General features: G+C 42.4%; 2 gene segments (V, D, J or C); both read right to left on the reverse strand.

The window, feature by feature from the left end:
- Nucleotides 1-9,641: 9,641 nt before the first annotated feature.
- LOC113899964 lies at nt 9,642-14,056 on the reverse strand. The segment is given in 2 exon segments: nt 9,642-11,964; nt 12,097-14,056. Coding segments are annotated over 2 exon segments (543 nt in total).
- A 2,890-nt stretch (nt 14,057-16,946) lies between these two features.
- LOC113899376 lies at nt 16,947-18,522 on the reverse strand. The segment is given in 2 exon segments: nt 16,947-17,967; nt 18,100-18,522. Coding segments are annotated over 2 exon segments (534 nt in total).
- Nucleotides 18,523-18,740: the final 218 nt, after the last annotated feature.

Below are 18,740 nucleotides of genomic sequence, written 5' to 3' on the forward strand. Positions count from 1 at the left end.
AATGCAATGGGGAACCCCATCTGAAGGAAGTCCCGCCCTCTGGTGGTGATCGTGAAAACTGCACCACAGAGAGGTCTGACCTATTCCTCCTGATAATAGCTTGTGGGGTACATACAGAAGAATGGGACAGGACCCTAAGAAGAGAGTCCTAAACATAAGTGTGCTTAGGGAAACATTCTATTATTACTTCCATAATTTTTTGCATGGTACAGGTATCTCTAGCTTCACAAGAAACCCCAGTTACAATTTCCAGATGGAATAGTCAGAGGTTTCTTCCTTGCATATGCCTCCAGGATTCCCATGTGACAGAGAAGGATCCCTCTGTACGGAAAGTGTTTCCTTCTCTCCTCAAGTCATTTCTTTGAAGTAGTTATATTCATGTTGACTCTGTCAACATGCCATGGATAAAATTTTATCTAAGGCAGGTGTCAAATACTGTGCAGTTAAGTGATAAGGTTATTATCCTGATTTATCATGGAATGACATATTTGTAAAACACAATAAAAATAAAATATGTGACTTCTTTTTCACTGATAACAGTAGAGTTGATCTTCCAATTGGAAAACTATTTTTGGACCTTGAATATCAGGTAACACAGAGATCAGGAAAACAGATGAGATGAGCACTAACATTGCCCAGCTTACTTCATGGAGGCAGCTTCCAGGCACCAGTGCATAAGGGGTTTACCAAAAACAGTGCAGCTATGTCATTGTGGGATTGAGACAGAATAGGAAAATGGAGATCCTGAAATACCTAAAAATTGTGGACTTCTGTACAGGAGAGGAGGAATGTTGACAGAAAAAGAGAGAGAGAGAGAGAAGCGCAAGGCAGGGGTTGGGAGGTGCCCGGAGCCACCATCGGAGATCCCACCCATGACAAGGTCATATGGAAGAGCCATGACAAGCAAGGCTGATCATGGCTCAAGGGACCCCCTGAATCTGCTCGAGCATCTACCCCAAAACCAGAATCTGTCTGTCTTACTATTTCGTGCCTTTCACCAACTCTTCTGACATTAACAGGGGGCTATCCCTGACCACCTTTCTCTGGAAAAAGTCAACTTAGGGCTTTAGTTTATAAATCTCCTTGGCATGAAAGGAATATTTCTATTTTAACCCCTCTGTTGGCATTCTAACTTGCCTGAGACGTTTATCCATACTCTTGCAATTAACACACATGATTGTTCACAATTCCCCAACCTTGAAAGGCACGGGAAGCCAAAACATTCTAAAAGTCCTAATGAGCATAGAGTCCTTTAAGGGATGAAAAATTATTAGAATAGATAGTACTGGTAAAGGGCTTCATTATTGGGCCAATGCTTGCTGCCAAGTGCCCATATCCCTTATCCATTGTGCACCTGGGCGTGCATTGGTTAACACAGTTGGAATGTAAGAAAAACAAGTAGCAGCCTTGGAATTAACCACATCAGACCTTTGAACTAATTGGTACTTTCTTTGTTGTGACCCATTGCACCTTTGCTCCATGAGAATGTAACTCTGTTTAGTACTTTCTGAGGCTGGGAGAAGGCAATGGCACTCCACTCCAGTACTCTTGTCTGGAAAATCCCATGGACGAAGGAGCCTGGAAGGCTGCAGTCCATGGGGTTGCTGAGGGTCGGACACGACTGAGCAACTTCACTTTTCAATTTTCACTTTCATGCATTGGAGAAGGAAATGGCAACCCACTCCAGTGTTCTTGCCTGGAGAATCCCAGGGACGGCAGAGCCTGGTGGGCTGCCATCTATGGGGTCGCACAGAGTTGGACACGACTGAAGCGACTTAGCAGCAGCAGCAGCAGAGGCTGGGAGAAATAAAGAAGAAACACTTTAAGGGAAAACAAGTTTTCTGGTTGAGCAGCCTTTATCAAAAAAGGGTCATAAAATGTCCACAGGCCTCCAAGGCCAGAAGATAATGTACACAACATTGTTTATGGGAAAGGTATGCAGAAAAAATCCTTGTTTTGATAAAGACAAAACAGATGTAATGTTTGGGCTGATTCTGTATGACTTTGCATCTTTCATTTCCCTCTGTGTACAAGTCAAGGTATAAAAGTTCCTTTTGAAAATAAAGTTAAAGTTATGGGCCTCGCTCACCAAAGCTTGGTCTCCCCGTGTCGTTCTTTTTTTCCTTTTCCCTGCTTTTCTCTCTCTGTTCTTCTTTCACGATGACTCCTTGGAACACAGGAGCTTTATTGGCTTTCTGTGTTAATCAAGGAAGATCAAGCCCTGCTCTCTGCTTTGCTGTCCTTATCCCCTAAGCCGTCATCCTGAGGTTGCCCCTGGATCCTGCTGGGGCTGGACCCTGGCAGGGGGGCAGGGTGGGGAGGAGTTGGACCATCCTTGGATGACAGCAACCTTACACCTTTAGCCTCCTGAGGGACAGGTGAGCTTAATTAGGGACCTTGGTTCTTGAAACACAATCACTATTGTTTCACTTTTTGTCACATAGTTGTTTTAACTCAACTAAGTATTTTTTAGAATGTCAAGTTTAGATGCACGTGTACATGGTGCTCATCTGTCTTCTGCTTGTTTGTTTTATTAAGGATTCAGGAATCTCTGTGGAAAGAACTGTTTGTACAATGTCTGTCAGCCCATTGGTCTGGTTTCCTGTGGAATTATTTGTGTCAGTGAAGTGAACCCAGAAGAAGATTTAATGCAGTCATTTCATAGCTTGTTTTCTCTAGGGTTGGATTTCCTTATGCAAAGTAAGACTGTATTATGGTAAGAAGTCAAAACATTGTTTATTGCTGACATACACCATTCTAAGGCATGGTAACGCTGCAGCTACAGACAGCTGGAAGGTTGCCTTACAGGGGCCCTCTGGCCAGTGCTGTCAACCCAGGAACAATGCTGTGATTTTAGTTGAATTAAGTCCGCTTTGCATATTTTTGTTTTCATTTCCAATACTCTAGGAGGTGGGTCAAAGAGGATCGTGCTGTGATGTATGTCAAAGAGATATGTATGTGATGTATGTATGTTTTCCTCTAAGAGTTTTATGGATTCTGGCTTTCATTTAAGTCGTTAATCCATTTTGAGTTTATTTTGTGTTTGGTGTTGGGAAGGGTTCTAGTGTCATCCTTTTACCTGTAGCTTTCCAATGATCTTCCAATTAAAAATAAATGTTTCTAAATGGCAATGACCAAGTCAGTTGAATACAAGAGCAATCTTCTTCAAATGATACCTATTAATGGACACAGAATTTCTCAACAGTAAAAATGACCTGTTTTTCTAAAATTAGCGTTTTTGTTTTTTTTTAATGCATAGCTGTTTGCTGAGCTGTTCTGTTTTGTTTTTGTTTTTGGCTGTGCTGGGTCTTAATTTTGGCTTGTGAGATCTAGTTCCCTGATCAAGGATCAAACTCAGGCCCCCGGCATTGGGAGCACAGAGTCCTATTCCCCTGGACCAAAGTACCCCCTAAAATTAGGGTCTTGAGTCAAGTTATCATGCTAGCAGGACTCTTGCTCAGTGGATCACCGAAGTTCTCTTAAACTTTTGTGCATGTTCAAGAATCCCTAGGCTCCAGCATTCATTCTGGAAACTTACAGAGTTGTCTACAACATGGAAACCAAAACCAGACATGATTCCTATCTCAAACTGCTTTCAGTTGACTGAGGAGCAGGTTAAAAAAAAAAAAAAAAAATTCCTCTGCCCTGTCTGTTGTCCCACTAGCCTGGACCCAGAGATGTGGAATGAGGGATCAGACTGGAAGTAGAGACCTGACACAGTTACATCCAGGGGAATAAAACCTGCTTGGATACTTTCCTTTCACTGTTCAGATTTAGTTTTGTTTTTTCATGTTCCTCTCCCTTCCTATGCCCTGTCTATCAAGATGTTGAAGCCCCAGTGCTCAGGTATCCAACACCCAGTGTGCAGGACTCTAGGTTGTTTGGAGGAAATCTGTGTTTACCTTCAGGTGGGTGTTCAGACATCCCCCCTGTTAAATAAGGATGGGGACTACATCCTCCAGGAATATTAAAACCATTATAACTATTAAATTCTGCATTTTTATGGTTGTGCCTATAAATTTATTTTATTTTATTTTTAAACTTTACAATATTGTATTAGTTTTGCCAAATATCGAAATGAATCCGCCACAGGTATACCCGCATTCCCTATCCTGAACCCTCCACCCTACTCCCTCCCCTCCCCTCCCTCTGGGTCGTCCCAGTGCACCAGCCCCAAGCATCCAGTACCGTGCATCAAACCTGGACTGGCGACTCGTTTCATACATGATATTATACATGTTTCAATGCTATTTTCCCAAATCTCCCCACCCTCTCCCTCTCCCACAGAGTCCATAAGACTGATCTATACATCGGTGTCTCTTTTGCTGTCTCGTACACAGGGTTATTGTTTCCATCTTTCTAAATTCCATATATATGTGTTAGTATACTGTATTGGTGTTTTTCTTTCTGGCTTACTTCACTCTGTATAATAGGTTCCAGTTTCATCCATCTCATTTTAAATGACAATGATTCAGTGTTTATGCCACATCTCCTAGACTGCCCAGAAATAAAACATGTATCTCTTTTCTCCTTCTGTGTCCCCCACTGTCTTTACAGAAAGTCTGGTCCCAAAGTTGCAGACAAGAGTTCAGCCTGCAGAGATGCAGAGGGTAAACTCTGTGCAATGGGCCCAATTGTAGCAGAGATGCAGAGCACTGACCCAAGTGGCTCCACATTCCTGCTCACGAGCAGAGGAGTAGGGAGATGTTCCTGCTTTGGGAGGGGTTGATACTTTCTCCTAGTTTCTTGGAGCACGTGAAAAACTCACTCCACTCCAATGGCAGTCTGCCTTCAAACTGGATACAGGATGAGAATATCCGCTTTGCCAGTGATCACATCATCTCAGGGAAATTTAATTCATCAATCAGTCAAGTTTCAGATATATTGAAAAAGTGTTTATATACTTTTAAAACAATAACAGGAAAAAATCTCTCCTTAACTTACACAGAGATTTTGTCTCTCACAAGTTATGCAATAGCAGTATATTTTTTTTAGGTGAAAAATGCCATTTCTTCATTATCTTTTATCTTGACATGTGGAACTTTGCTGAATGTTTATTAATTGTGTGCAAGCTGAAACCAAATCAGTTTGAAGGCTGCAGTGAATATTGATCATGTCTTAGAGCATTTTCCCATTGATCTGTCAACAAATATGATAAAATACACCTCAGTTATATAGTCAGGGGAACTAAAGTGGCCCTGCCTGGCGCTGAGAAGGGCATTTTTATGTTGAGCATAAGTCACCTGCTCTTCTCTGTCAGGACCGGGGACTTGTCTGGAGGGGCTGCTGAGAATGGGAACACTGACCGCAGGGCTACCAACCCCTGTAGGCAGCATTCCTAACAGCGCCAACATGGCCCTGGCTTTTCACTGAGCTTTGGTTCCTTTCTTGAAAAATAAGGAGAAACTTTGTGTTATAAAAAAAATGACATGAATGAAAATCTGACGTAGGTACTGAAACAAACTCTGCCTTTTATATTAATAATGGTCATCATTGTGATCCCTGCTGTATCAAGATGCCATAATATGTACCTGTGCTTAAAATTTTATTTCTATAAAACACACAGGCAGGTGTGTTTATATATAATTTAATTTTATAATGATTTTAAACAGATAGAGATATATAGATGATTTTGATTCTTAAGTCCATGAAGTAGGTTCTATTATTGCCACTTTACATATGAAGAAACTGATGCCAAAAGAGGCTAAGGAACACCTCAAAAGTCATGCTGTGATGCAGACGACAGGGTTTGAATTCAGCTAATTTCAATTCATCATTTTATTAAGGATGATATCAAATGTCCTTTATGCCTACATTCCTGTACTGGATACCACTACAGCCCCCTGGAACATGAGCTCCATCAAAGCAGACCTCACATCTGTCTTGCCAACTAATGTTTCCCCAATAATTACCAGAAAACTAAGAATTAATGAATAAACTCTACTGAAATTTCTCACACTGGGATCCATGCTGTGATGATAAAAATCACAGGGAAAAAAAAAACAGGTATATTTCCATGAGATGTTAATTCAGATTTGTTTGCTTTCTGGATCAGCTTCTATATTAGGACTAATAATTTAAAATTTTATTTTTGGGCTATTCATGTTGTGAATGGTAAATCTGCATAGATTTTAAACATAAAATGAGTCTATATCAAAGGCATTATGCAATCAAACATGACTTTTGACCTCTATCCCAGAGGATGTTGTGTTCTTAGATATTTTTATAGAGAAGCTAGAAATCCAGTTTTCAATGTGATGTCTGATTTTTTAATAATAACCATAACTACTAGCTTCATATACACAGTCCAAGGTTGCAGCCTCCTTCTCCACCACAGAAATTGCAGACTGGACTTGAGTTACCTTCTGGGTCATGTTGGATCCTGCAGGAAAGAGCCTTTACTTACAACCATGATGATATAGGGGATGAAGTGGCTTAGGACCTAATGCCCTGATTCCATTGCCCATTACCCCTCCCTTTCAAGATGCATCAGGTAACAGTGGTCTGCCCCTCCCCACAGCCTTGGCACTGAGAGAGGCTCATGAGTCCTGTGTGTGGCCACGCTCATCAAGACAGACAAGGCTCTGCCTGCCCTCAGCACACTGGCAACCAGCATATGGGCAGCTCCTCCCTACAGTGACACGGCCTCTGCTCCATTTCAGATCCAGATCTGAATTCTGCACCCTGTGCTCGAGAGGTCCAGGCAGAGCTCCTGGGCTGTGTGATGCTTCTGCCCCACGCAGGAAACTGAGTCAGCAGCTGGAGGGCCGTTTGTCTGTGTCGTGTCACACGTTTCCTTCATAAGAGGGAAATGATAGACTTCTGCACATCAGTTTGTCGAATCAGAACACTATCAAACTAGAAATAAACAGTGGTAAAACTGAATCATGTTCAGTTCATTCTCCTTTGGATCAGAGATTCAAAAGTAACACTGGGGTTTTGACTCTAACAGAAAGGCAGAATTTTTCGATTCAATCTCTGTTCCCGCCTCCTATGGAATCTGGTAAAAGTTACCTGCAAAATATTTTGTTGTCTATGAATGATTTCATATCTTGCCTCTGTGTCACAAAATCTGTCAAGTGTATGACATGTTAGATAGCAGCAGGGGGAGAAATACATGTGTATGTGATCACAATTTACATGTGTGTATGTGTGTAAACAAAAGTAAATTCAGAAAATTTTAGCCAGTGCCTAAATATAAGAACTCCTGTTAAAACTCAATACATATATTTCTAAATCACCCTCAACTCTTCCAACCACACCCATTAATTGTGGTGGAAATTGGGATAGGGAAAACCCTAAAAATACACAAATCCAGAGCCACAGCATTATCAAAAGCAATAGAAATCCTGTTAGAAATGCCAGCACAGTTCAGTCTCCATTGACGTCTATTCCCTGCATCATAGTCTTAAACTCTTTGCCATCTTAAATATTGGGAGTTGTGTCTCACTGATCTAGACATAGGTCCATGAAAACATGTAAGACCAAGGTCATCAACATTTTAAATGTTATTGTTCTTCATAAGGGCTTTCCCTGATGGCTCAGCTGGTAAAGAATCCACCTGCAATGTAGAAGACCTGGGTTTGATCCCTGGGTTGAGAAGGTCCCCTGGAGAAGGGAATGACTACCCACTCCAGTATTCTGACCTGGAAATTCTTGATAAATCAGTCTGCTTAATGTTAGAGAGGAAGATGGACCAGCATTCTTTTTACTCTCCCTCTCAGGTTTATCAGGTAGCTTTCACTTGAAAACCCTAGAAATTCGTGAAGCCACTAAAGCAAACACTAGATTTTAGGCTTTTGTATTGAGAGAAAATTGCCTTTGAAAGTTTCTGCTTTGGCACAAATTACTAATGTGATTAGAAAAATCAATGAAACTTCCTCATCATACCCGTATTTGTTGCTCTTTAGTCACTACCTTGAGCCCGACTCTTTGCAACCCCATGAACTGTAACCCACCAGGCTCTTATGTCCATGGGATTTCCAAGACAAGAATACTGGGGTGGGTTGCTATATCCTTCTCCAGGGGATCTGCTCGACCCAGGGATTGAACTCATCCTGAAGAAGATCTTCTGCATTGGCAGGCGGATTCTTTACCACTGAGCCCTGGGGGAAGCCCAGACCCATATTTACTAATTGTCTAAAAAAAGGATTTGCTTTAATAAGATATACAGTGTAGCAGAACAGAAAATGCTGTCTTACAGTCCCAATGAGGAGACATAATTGCCACACAAATGGGTTTTTTTATTTGAAAAATATAGTCCTCATTGCCATGGCAAAGACCTGTAATGTATATTCTCTTTAATATGGCTACTGAGGCTCAGCTATAAGCCCTGAATAAGCAGGTTATTCAATCACAGAGAATCTGAGAAACTTTATGTTCAAAGACATAAAAGATGATGAGTGCAATTTTTTGGCTTCAGTGTTCAGGAACATATACAGACTCCTGTGATTGCCCATTGAGTAAGGCACAGTTTTCTTTACTGCATTAACTTATTTTTCATTAAATGAAAATTTCAAAAAGTATAAAATTCTAAGAAGGCAATGGTATTTAACAAAAAAGAAACAGATTTCATGGTGGTTCTATCCATTAGCTTTTATGAATATTAGTCATGCATCAGAATGATTGACGTCCTACCCAAGCTCTGCTCCTCACTGGTTATGTAACCTTGATTAAGTTACTAAACATCTCTACACCTCAATTTTGTCATATGTAAATTGGAAGTTTCCTAGTATCTACCTGAGAGGTGGAGAGGGATTTAAAAGCTTAGCCCATTGCCCATAAACCTGTCAATGTCACATATTGGGGACAAACAGAGCTCAGTGAGTGAATAAAATGATTTGTGAAAGAAACATTATTTTAAGACACGTGTGGTGTCTTAAAGCAATACAATCCTAAAGCAGGAGAGTCGATCATGTATACTATATTCTCAACACTTATTCATGTGACTGACATATATGAGCAGGTGCTCAAAAAGTTGTCCCGAATGAATGCAGGGATAGCTTGGAATGATTATATCTCATGTAAGCATTAAATCATAATTTTAAAGAGCATTTTCTCTTGTGCTTCCTCTTTTTACATCCATAAGGAAATGTTGATACCAAATAAAGCAAAATGAAATGAAACAAATATGAAAACACAAAAAGTCAAACCTCTAACTCAAAGTAGATCCATTTAGAGCAATAGAGCTCCTGCACATGAATGCTCATACCAGCATTATTTATAAGAGCTAAAAAGTGGAAATAACCAAATGTTTCCAAAACAATCATTCTTCAAGTGAAGAATGGATAAGGAGAACAGGTGGTATCACAGAGCAGCCTATTAAGTGACCATAAGGAGTAGCGAAGAACTGATATGGAGACACGCCATGGAGAGATTCCGCTGGGTGAAAGAAGACGGTACTTAACAGTCAGATGCGATCTGATTCTATCTCTAGGAAACACCCAGAACCGTCAAATCCATAAAGACAGAGAACAGAGGAGTGGATGCCAGTGTCTGGGGGTTACAGGAAACGGGAGTGACTGCTAACGGGTACAAAGTTTCTTCCTGGGGTGGTGTTCTGGAATCAGATAGTACTGATGACTGCACAACTCTGTGAACATGCTAAAAACCACTCAATTGTACAGTTAAAAGCGTGAAGGTGATGATATGTGAATTATCTTTATAAAGCTGTTATTTAAAAAGTGATACAGCAGAAAATACTCGTATTAATTACAGATCAAGTGCTGGGACAGAAAGAGTCCTGGGGGTTCTAACCTGCCAATATCAGGACAAAATAAGATGGTTATAATGCTTTGATCTTAAAGAGGAGGGTAAAATTTATGAAGCAAATTCAGCTTGTATTTCAGGATCCCTTAGTGTCCTGGGCCCAAGAAACTTGATTCTGCAATTTCATTTTCTTTTTCTTAAGAATAGCCTCTGAAATCACAGAAGGCTCAGGCTCTGCAAAACCTTCATCTGTACCTGTCAGTCCCACAGAATCATCCAAGAGGGATAAAGGACGGTGAGGTTGAGAGACCTCCAGAATGCCAGGATCAGTTTCTCTTGGTGAGTTTCATTCATTGCAAGTTACAGTGAGAGCCACACATTTCTCTGTTTTCTGTTCCTCTGCTGTAGGAACATTGTGAATATGTAAAGAATTTAGAATCCCGGTCAACAAAAGTCCATGTGCCCTCTTTTCACTAACGGACTGAGTGTTTGCTTGGTCACTGAATTTGACAAATTTCAAAAGGATCAGAGGCCTCAATACAGTGATAAAGATAATATGTCAGGTTATGTGGTCATGTTTATGTCCAGAATTTCTCACAGCACAGATCCTCAAGACCAGAATCACGATCATGACCTAGCATTCTGTAAAGAGCTGCCATGATGACAAGATGAGGGTGGAGCTGTGTCACCAACATATAAGCAAGACACCTGATGCACAAAATGTTCACTGACTAGACTGCTCTGACCCACAGGGCCCTTGACAGAAGGAATATCTTCTCAGGAAACCATCTTCATGGGACTCGCAGCAGCAGCATTTCTTGAGCAACCGTAAGAGTTGGAAAAGTCAAGGGAAGAGAGTGTAAAGGTCCCAGTCACTAAAGATGGAGTGTCTGTAGGTGAAACTCAGCAAGACACAAAATTCTGGTCTGAATTATAAAAATCAGACAGTAGCTTCAAGGTCATACATTCATCCATGAACGAGGTGCCCTGGGAGTTTTCATCAACAGATTGTGACATATTTCAGCACGTATCAACTGAACTGTCATTGAACAGAGTTAATGTCTTTTGAACTGTGGTGTTGGAGAAGACTCTTGAGAGTCCCTTGGACTGCAAGGAGATCCAACCAGTCCATTCTGAAGGAGATCAGACCTGGGATTTCTTTGGAAGGAATGATGCTAAAGCTGAAACTCCAGTACTTTGGCCACCTCATGCAAAGAGTTGACTCATTGGAAAAGACTCTGATGCTGGGAGGGATTGGGGTCAGGAGGAGAAGGGGACGACAGAAGATGAGATGGCTGGATGGCATCACTGACTCGATGGACATGAGTCTGAGTGAACTCCGGGAGTTGGTGATGGACAGGGAGGCCCGGCTGCGTGCTGTGATTCATGGGGTCGCAAAAAGTCGGACACGACTGAGCGACTGAACTGAACTGAACTGAATGTCACTTTTAGGAATTCTATGCCATCTGGAGAAATGTGACTGGGCTAAAAACATACATTTCTGGAGAAGGCCTTTTAGATTCCTCTCTTCACTGTCCCTCCCAGATTCCTCTCTGTAGACCAATCCAAGAATTGCAGGGTTCTTGGCACTGAGCTTCAGAGCTGGAAGTACTTTGACAATGCCTCTGGCATAAAACAGGGGCTTCCCACGTGGCTCAGTGGTAAAGAATCTGCCTGTCAAACAGGAGACACAGGTACAATTCCTGGGTTGAGGTAATTCCAAGGAGAAAGAAATGGCAACCCACTCCAGTCATCTTGCCTGGGAAATCCCATGGACAGAGGAGCCCTACAGTCATAGGGTCGGAAAAGAGTCAGACATGACTTAGTACATAAACAGCAACACAGCTAGCATAAAACACCTAAGACAGAAACAGCAACCCCCCTGGAGGGCTGCCCACAGCCAGAGCCCCATCTGCACTCGGGGTTTGTGTTCAGCTCCCCCGCAGCCCTCTCTCACTGTGTCACTCAGAGCACAGTAGTACACAGCCGAGTCTGATGCTTGCACTGCCTGTTTCTGCAGGTGGAAGGAGCTGTCAGTCCTAACAAGAGTGGCCTGAAAACCTTCACTCTTTGGCTTCTGGTCTTTCATTGAGCCCTTCAGGAGGAGTTGAGGAGCTTTGTTGAGATGCTGGACGTACCAGAAAACATAGAGATCTGAATACGTGGTCTGGTAAGTGCAGTTCAGGGTCAGGAGAGCCCCCTCTGAGACAGTCACTGGGCCTTCTGTCTGATTCACCGAGTCACCATTGGTCCCTCCTGGAAGAGAATCACTTTTTTATGATAGAAATGTATAGGAGGAGAGTTTTCAGCCAGAGAAGAAAAATAAAACTTACCTATAATCATAGGAAAATGAAAAATCATTAACATTTAGGATAAAATGTTACTTACTGAATATTAAGATGATCAGAAGAACTGAGTGAGTGGCAGAATGCATGTTCACAAAAGAACACGATCCTTGTTCCCTGGAATACACAAATCTAATAAATTTAGTCTCCATCTGAATGTTACAGAAGCTGCTCGCTCAGAAACTGAGAGCCCCTTTCTGTACTGCAGCAATATTCTGTCTTGTGGCTACAAAGCAGGCAAGTGAAACCAGCTCCTGAATGCAATGGGGAACCCCATCTGAAGGAAGTCCCGCCCTCTGGTGGTGATCGTGAAAATTGGACCACAGTGCGGTCTGACCTATTCTTCCTGATAATAGCTTGTGGGATACATACAGGAGAATGGGACAGGACCCTAAGAAGAGAGTCCTAAACATAAGCGTGCTTAGGGAAATATTCTATTATTACTTCCATAATTTTTTGCATGGTACAGGTATCTCTAGCTTCGCAAGAATCTCCAGTTACAATTTCTAGATGGAATAGTCAGAGGTTTCTTCCTTGCATGTGTCTCCGATTTCCATGGGTCAGAGAAGGATCCCTCTGTATGGAAAGTGCTTCCAAGTCACTTCTCTGAAGTAGTTATATTCATGTTGACTCTGTCAACATGCCATGGAGAAAATTTTCTGTAAAGCGGGTGTCAAATAATGTGCAGTTAAGTGATAAGGTTATTATCATGGAATGACATATTTGTAAAACATAACAAAAATAAAATATGTGACTTCTTTTTCACTGATAACAGTAGAGTTGATCTTCCAATTGAAAACTATTTTTGGACCTTGAACATCAGGTAGCACAGAGATAAGGAAAACAGATGAGATGAGCACTGACATTGCCCAGCTTACTTCATGGAGGCAGTTTCTAGGCACCAGTGCATGAGGGATTTACCAAAAATAGTGCAGCTGTCTCATTGTGGGACTAAGACAGAATAGGAGAACGGAGATCCTGAAATACCTAAAAATTGTGGACCTCTGTACCAGAAAGGAGGAATGTTGAAAAGAGAGAGAGAGAAAAGCGCAAGACAGGGCTTGGTGGGGAGAGTGGGGTAGGGGGGAGTTGGACCATCCTTGGATGACAGCAATCTTACACCTTTAGCCTCATGAGGGACAGGTGACCTTACTTAGGTGACCTTACTTAACCTGGTTCTTGAACGTCTTTTTACCTCTTGTCACATTCTTGCTTTAATTCAACTAAGTATCTTTTTTAGAATGTCAGATTTAGATGGTTAGTATATTAGCCGGGCACTCTTCATTCCTGAGGCGTGTGTGGCATCGATCTGTCTTCTGTTTGTTTGTTTGTTTTCTTAGGGATTCAGAGACCTCAATGGAAAGAACTGTTGGCTCAGTGTCTGTCAGCCTGTTTGTCTAGTTTCTTGTGCAATTATTTGTGCTAGTGAAGCAAACCCAACAGAAGATTTAATGGGGTCATTTCATAGCTTGTTCTTTTCTCTAGGATAGGGTTTATTTTATGCAAAGTCTGACTATATTATGGTGAGAATTGCTGCCATTGTTCTTTGCTGACATAAACCATTTTAAGGCTTGGGAATGTGTGGCTGCAGAGAGCTGTGAGGTTGCCTTACACAGGCTCTCAGGGCCGCATTGTCAGTCCAGTAACAATGGCTGTGACTAAGTCAGTTGAAAGGAACAATCTTCTTCAAATGTGCCTTTTTCACCTACTGAGATTTTCTCACCAGTTAAAATGAACTTTGTTGCTTCTTACCAAAACTGGGATCATTTAAATGCACATCTTTTTGCTGAGCTGTTCTTTTTGCTTGTTTTGTTTATTGTCGGCACCAGGTCTTAGTTTAGGCTTGTGGGATCTAGTTCCCTGACCAGGGATCGAACCTGGGCCCCTTCAATGTGAGTGCAGAGCCCCAGTCACTGAACCAACTCTCCACCTAAAATTAGAATCTTGAGTTGAAGTTATCATGCTGGCAGGACTCTCTGGCTCAGCAGATCACCTAGGTTCTCTTAAACTCTTATGCATTTTCAGGAATGCCTAGTCTCCAGCATTCATTCTGGAAATTTACAGGGTTGTCTACAATGTGGAAACAAAAATCAGACACGATTCCTACCTTAAATTGCTTTCAATTGATTGAGGAGCAGGTGAGCAAAAAAAAAAAAAAAAAATACATATATATATATATATATATATATATATACATACATCCTATGCACTGACTGTATTCCCACTAACCTGGACCCCAATATGTGAAATGAGGGATCAGACTGGAAGTAGAGAGCTGTTGCAGTTACCACCCGGGGAATAAAACCTGCTGCTGCTGTTGCTGCTAAGTCACTTCAGTCATGTCCGACTCTGTGTGACCCCATAGACGGCAGCCCACCAGGCTCCCCCATCCCTGGGATTCTCCAGGCAAGAACACTGGAGTGGGTTGCCATTTCCTTCTCCAATGCATGAAAGTGAAAAGTGAAAGTGAAGTCGCTCAGTTGTGTCCGACTCTGTGTGACCCCATGGACTGCAGCCTACCAGGCTCCTCCATCCATGGGATTTTCCAGGCAAGAGTACTGGAGTGGGGTGCCATTGCCTTCTCCATAAAACCTGCTAGAATACTTTTTTTCCCCCACCGTTAACATTTATTTTTGTTCTTTCATCTCCCTCTCCATTTCTAGACCTCTTTATTAAGCTGTTGAGCCCCCAGTGCTCAGGTGGCCAGCACCCAGTGTGCAGGACTCTAGGATGTCAGGGAGGAAGGCAGTGCTTACCTTCAGGTGGGTGTCCAGATTCACCCTAAGTGATGATGGTGACTACATCTGCCAAGACCATAAAACTACTGTAACTATTAAACTCTGCATTTAAGTAGTTGTGCCAATAAATTGGGCTTCCCAGGTGCTAAGTGATAAAGAATCTGCCTGCCAATTGAGGAGATGAGGGTTCACTCCCTGGGTCAGAAAGATCTCCTGGAGAAGGGAATAGCAACCCACTCCAGTATTCTTGCCTGGAAAACTCCATGGACAGAGGAGCCTGATGGGCTATAGTCCACAGGTTTACAAAGAGTCAGATACCACTGAGCAACTCACGCACGCCTACAAATTGTGAAATGACAATGATTCTGTATCTTGGCCACATCTCACAGACTGCCCAGCAGTAAAACAGACATCTTTTCCCACCGGCTGTGCCCACCACTGTCCTTCCAGAAAGTCTGCTCCTCGAAGCTCTAGACAGGAATTCAGCCTGCAGAGATGCAGAGGGGACTCTCCTGTGCAATGGGCATGATTGTATCAGGGATGCAGAGCAGTGACCCAAGTGTCTCCACATCCTGCTCATGAGCAGAGGAGTGTGAAGACGTTCCTGCTTTGGGAGGGGCTGATACTTTCTCCTAGTTTTTTGAGCAGGTGAAAAAGCTCACTCTGCTGCCAAGATAGCTTATTGTAAGAGTACATAAACACTTTTTCCCTGTGTCTGAAACGTGACTGATGAATTAATTTTCCCTGTTTTTGTTGCTGTTCGGTCCCTAGGTCATGTCTGACTCTTTACGACCCCATGAACTGCTGCATGCCAGGAGCTTTATTCTCTCTTTCCTTGACTTTTCCAATCCTTCTGGTTGCTCCAGAAATGCTCTGCCTAAGTAAGTTCCAAGAGGAGAGCTTCCTGACAAGATATTCCTTCTGAAGGGCCCTGTGGATCAGAGCAGCTCACTTTGTAAATATTGCAGGAGTTGTGTGTCCTTCCCTATCCTTTACTATCTCCCAGAGTTTGCTAAACTCATGTCCATTGAGTCAGTGATGCCATCAAACCATCATCCTCTGTCACCTCCTTATCCTCTTGCCCTCAATCTTTTCCAGCATCAGGGTCTTCTGCAGTGAATCAGTTCTTCACATCAGGTGGCCAAAATATTGGAACTTCAACCTCAGCGTCAGTCCTTCCAATGAATATTCAGGATTGATATCCTTTAGGATTGACTGGTTTGATCTCCTTGCAGTAAGGGACTCTCAAGAGTCTTTTCCAACACCACAGCTAGAAAGCATCAATTCTTTGGCACTCAGCCTTCTTTATGGTCCAACTCTCACATCCATACATGATTACTGGGAAAACCATAGCTCTGACTATATGGACCTTTGTGGGTAAAGTAATGTCTCTGCTTTTTAATACACTGTCTAGGTTGGTCATAGCTTTTCTTCCAAGGAGCAAGCATCTTTTAATTTCATGGCTGCAGTCACCATTTGCAGTGATTTTGAAGCCCAGTAAAATTAAATCTGTCCCTATTTCCACATTTTCCCCATCTATTTGCCATAAAGTGATGGGACCAGATGCCATAATCTTAGATTTTTTAATGTTGAGCTTTAATCCAGCTTTTTCACTCTCCTCTTTCACCTGCATCAACAGGTTCTTTAGCTTCCTTTCATGTTCTGCCATCAGAGTGATATCATCCACATATCTGAGGTTGTTGATATTTCTCCTGGCAATCTTGATTCCAGCTTATGAGTCATCCAGCCCTGCATTTCACATGATGTACTCCACGTATAAGTTAAATAAGCAGGGAAACAATATATAGCCTTGACATACTCCTTTCCCAATTTTGAACCAGTCATTGTTCCATGTCCAGTACTAACTGTTGCTTCCTGTCCTGCATACAGGTTTCTTGGGTATCCCCATCTCTTTAAGAATTTTCCACAGTTGGCTGTGATCCACACAGTGAAAGGCTTTAGCGTAGTCAATGAAGCAGAAATAGATGATTTTTTTAATCCCCTTGCCTTTTCTGTTTCCAGCAGATATTGGATCTGCTGTGGTTCCTAAACCCAGCTTCTACATCTGAAATTCTTGGTTCACGTACTGCTGAAGCCTAGCTTGAAAGATTTTGAGCATAATCTTGCTAGCATGTGAAATGAGTGCAATCGTATGGTAATTTGAACATTCTTTGGCATTCATTTCCCTGAGATGAGGTTACTAGCAAAGAGAATATCCTGTACCCAGTTTGAATACAAACAATACACACAACACCTGCGATATTTACAGAGTGGGCTGCTCTGATCCACAGGGCCCTTGACAGAAGGAATATCTTTTCAGGATGGCTCCTCCTGGAACTTACTTAGGCAGCAGCATTTCTGGAGCAACCAGAAGGGATGGAAAAGTCAAGGAAAGAGAGAATAAAGCTCCAGTCACTGAAGATGGAGTGTCTGCAGGTGAAACTCAGCAGGATACACAATCTTGGCCTGAATTTTAAAAACCAGAGACTAGCTTCCTGGTCACACAGTCATCCATCAACAATGTGCCCTGAAATTTTCCTTAACACATTGTGAAATATTTCAGCATATATAATCTGAATTGTCATTGAAGAGTTAATGTCACTTTAAGGGATTCTATGCCATCTGGGAGTATGTCGATGGGTTGAAAACAAGCATTTTTGGAGAAAAGCTCTTAGGTTCCTCTTTACACTATCCTGCCCCAGATTCCTCTGTAGGACAATCCAAGAATTCCAAGGTCCTTGGCTCTGAGTATCAGAGCTGGAAGTGCTTGGACAGTACCTCTGGAGAGAGAAACAACACCCCTTCCAGGGCTGCCCACAGCCAGAGCCCCATCTGCACTCTGGGTTTGTGCTCAGCTCCCCCACAGTCCTCTCTCACTGTGTCACTCAGAGCACAGTAGTACACAGCCGAGTCTGATGCTTGCACTGCCCTTTTCTGCAGGTGGAAGGAGCTGTCACGCTTAACAGGAGTGGCCTGAAAACCTTCATGCTCTACCTTCTTGTCTGCTGTTAAGCCCTTCAGGAGGAGTTGAGGAGCTTTGTTGAGATGCTGGACGTACCAGAAAAGATAGGAATTTGAATATGTGGCCTGGTAAGTGCAGTTCAGGGTCAGGAGAGCCCCCTCTGAGACAGTCACTGGGCCCTCTGTCTGGTTCACTGAGTCACCATTGGTACTTCCTGGAAGAGAATCACTTTGTTACCGTAGAAATGTACAGGAGAGGAGTTTTCAGTCAGAGAAGAAAAATAAAACTTACCCACAATTATAAGAAAGTGAAAAATCCTTAACATTTAGAACAAAATGTTACTTACTGAATATTAAGATGATCAGAAGAACTGAGTGAGTGGCAGAATGCATATTTGCAAAAGAACACGATCCTTGTTCCCGGGAATACACCGGCCTAACAAATCTAGTCTTCATCTGGATTTTACAGAAGCTCCTCACTCAGAAACTGAGAGCCCCTTTCTGTACTGCAGCAATATTCTCTCTTGCAGCTACAAAGCAGACAAGTGAAATCAGCTCCTGAATACAATGAGCAACCGCATCTGAAGGAAGTCCCGCCCTCTGGTGGTCATAGTGAAAATTGCACCACAGTGCGGTCTGACCTATTTCTCAGGATAATAGCTTGTGGGGAACACACAGGAGAATGGGACAGGACCCTAAGAAGAGAGTCCTAAACATAAGCGTGCCTAGGGAAATATTCTATTATTACTTCCGTAATTTTTTGCATGGTACAGGTATCTCTAGCTTCGCAAGAATCCCTAGTTACAATTTCTAGATGGAATAGTCAGAGATTTCTTCCTTGCACATGCCTTCAAGATTCCCATGGGTCAGAGAAGGATCCCCCTGAATGTAAAGTGCTTCCTCCTCAACCCAAGTCACGTCTCTGAAGTAGTTATATTCATGTTGACTCTGTCAACATGCCGTGGAGAAATTTTTATCTAAGGCAGAT

The sequence above is a fragment of the Bos indicus x Bos taurus genome, chromosome 10 (assembly GCF_003369695.1).
Source record: "Bos indicus x Bos taurus breed Angus x Brahman F1 hybrid chromosome 10, Bos_hybrid_MaternalHap_v2.0, whole genome shotgun sequence".
NCBI classification, from domain to species: Eukaryota; Metazoa; Chordata; class Mammalia; order Artiodactyla; family Bovidae; genus Bos; species Bos indicus x Bos taurus.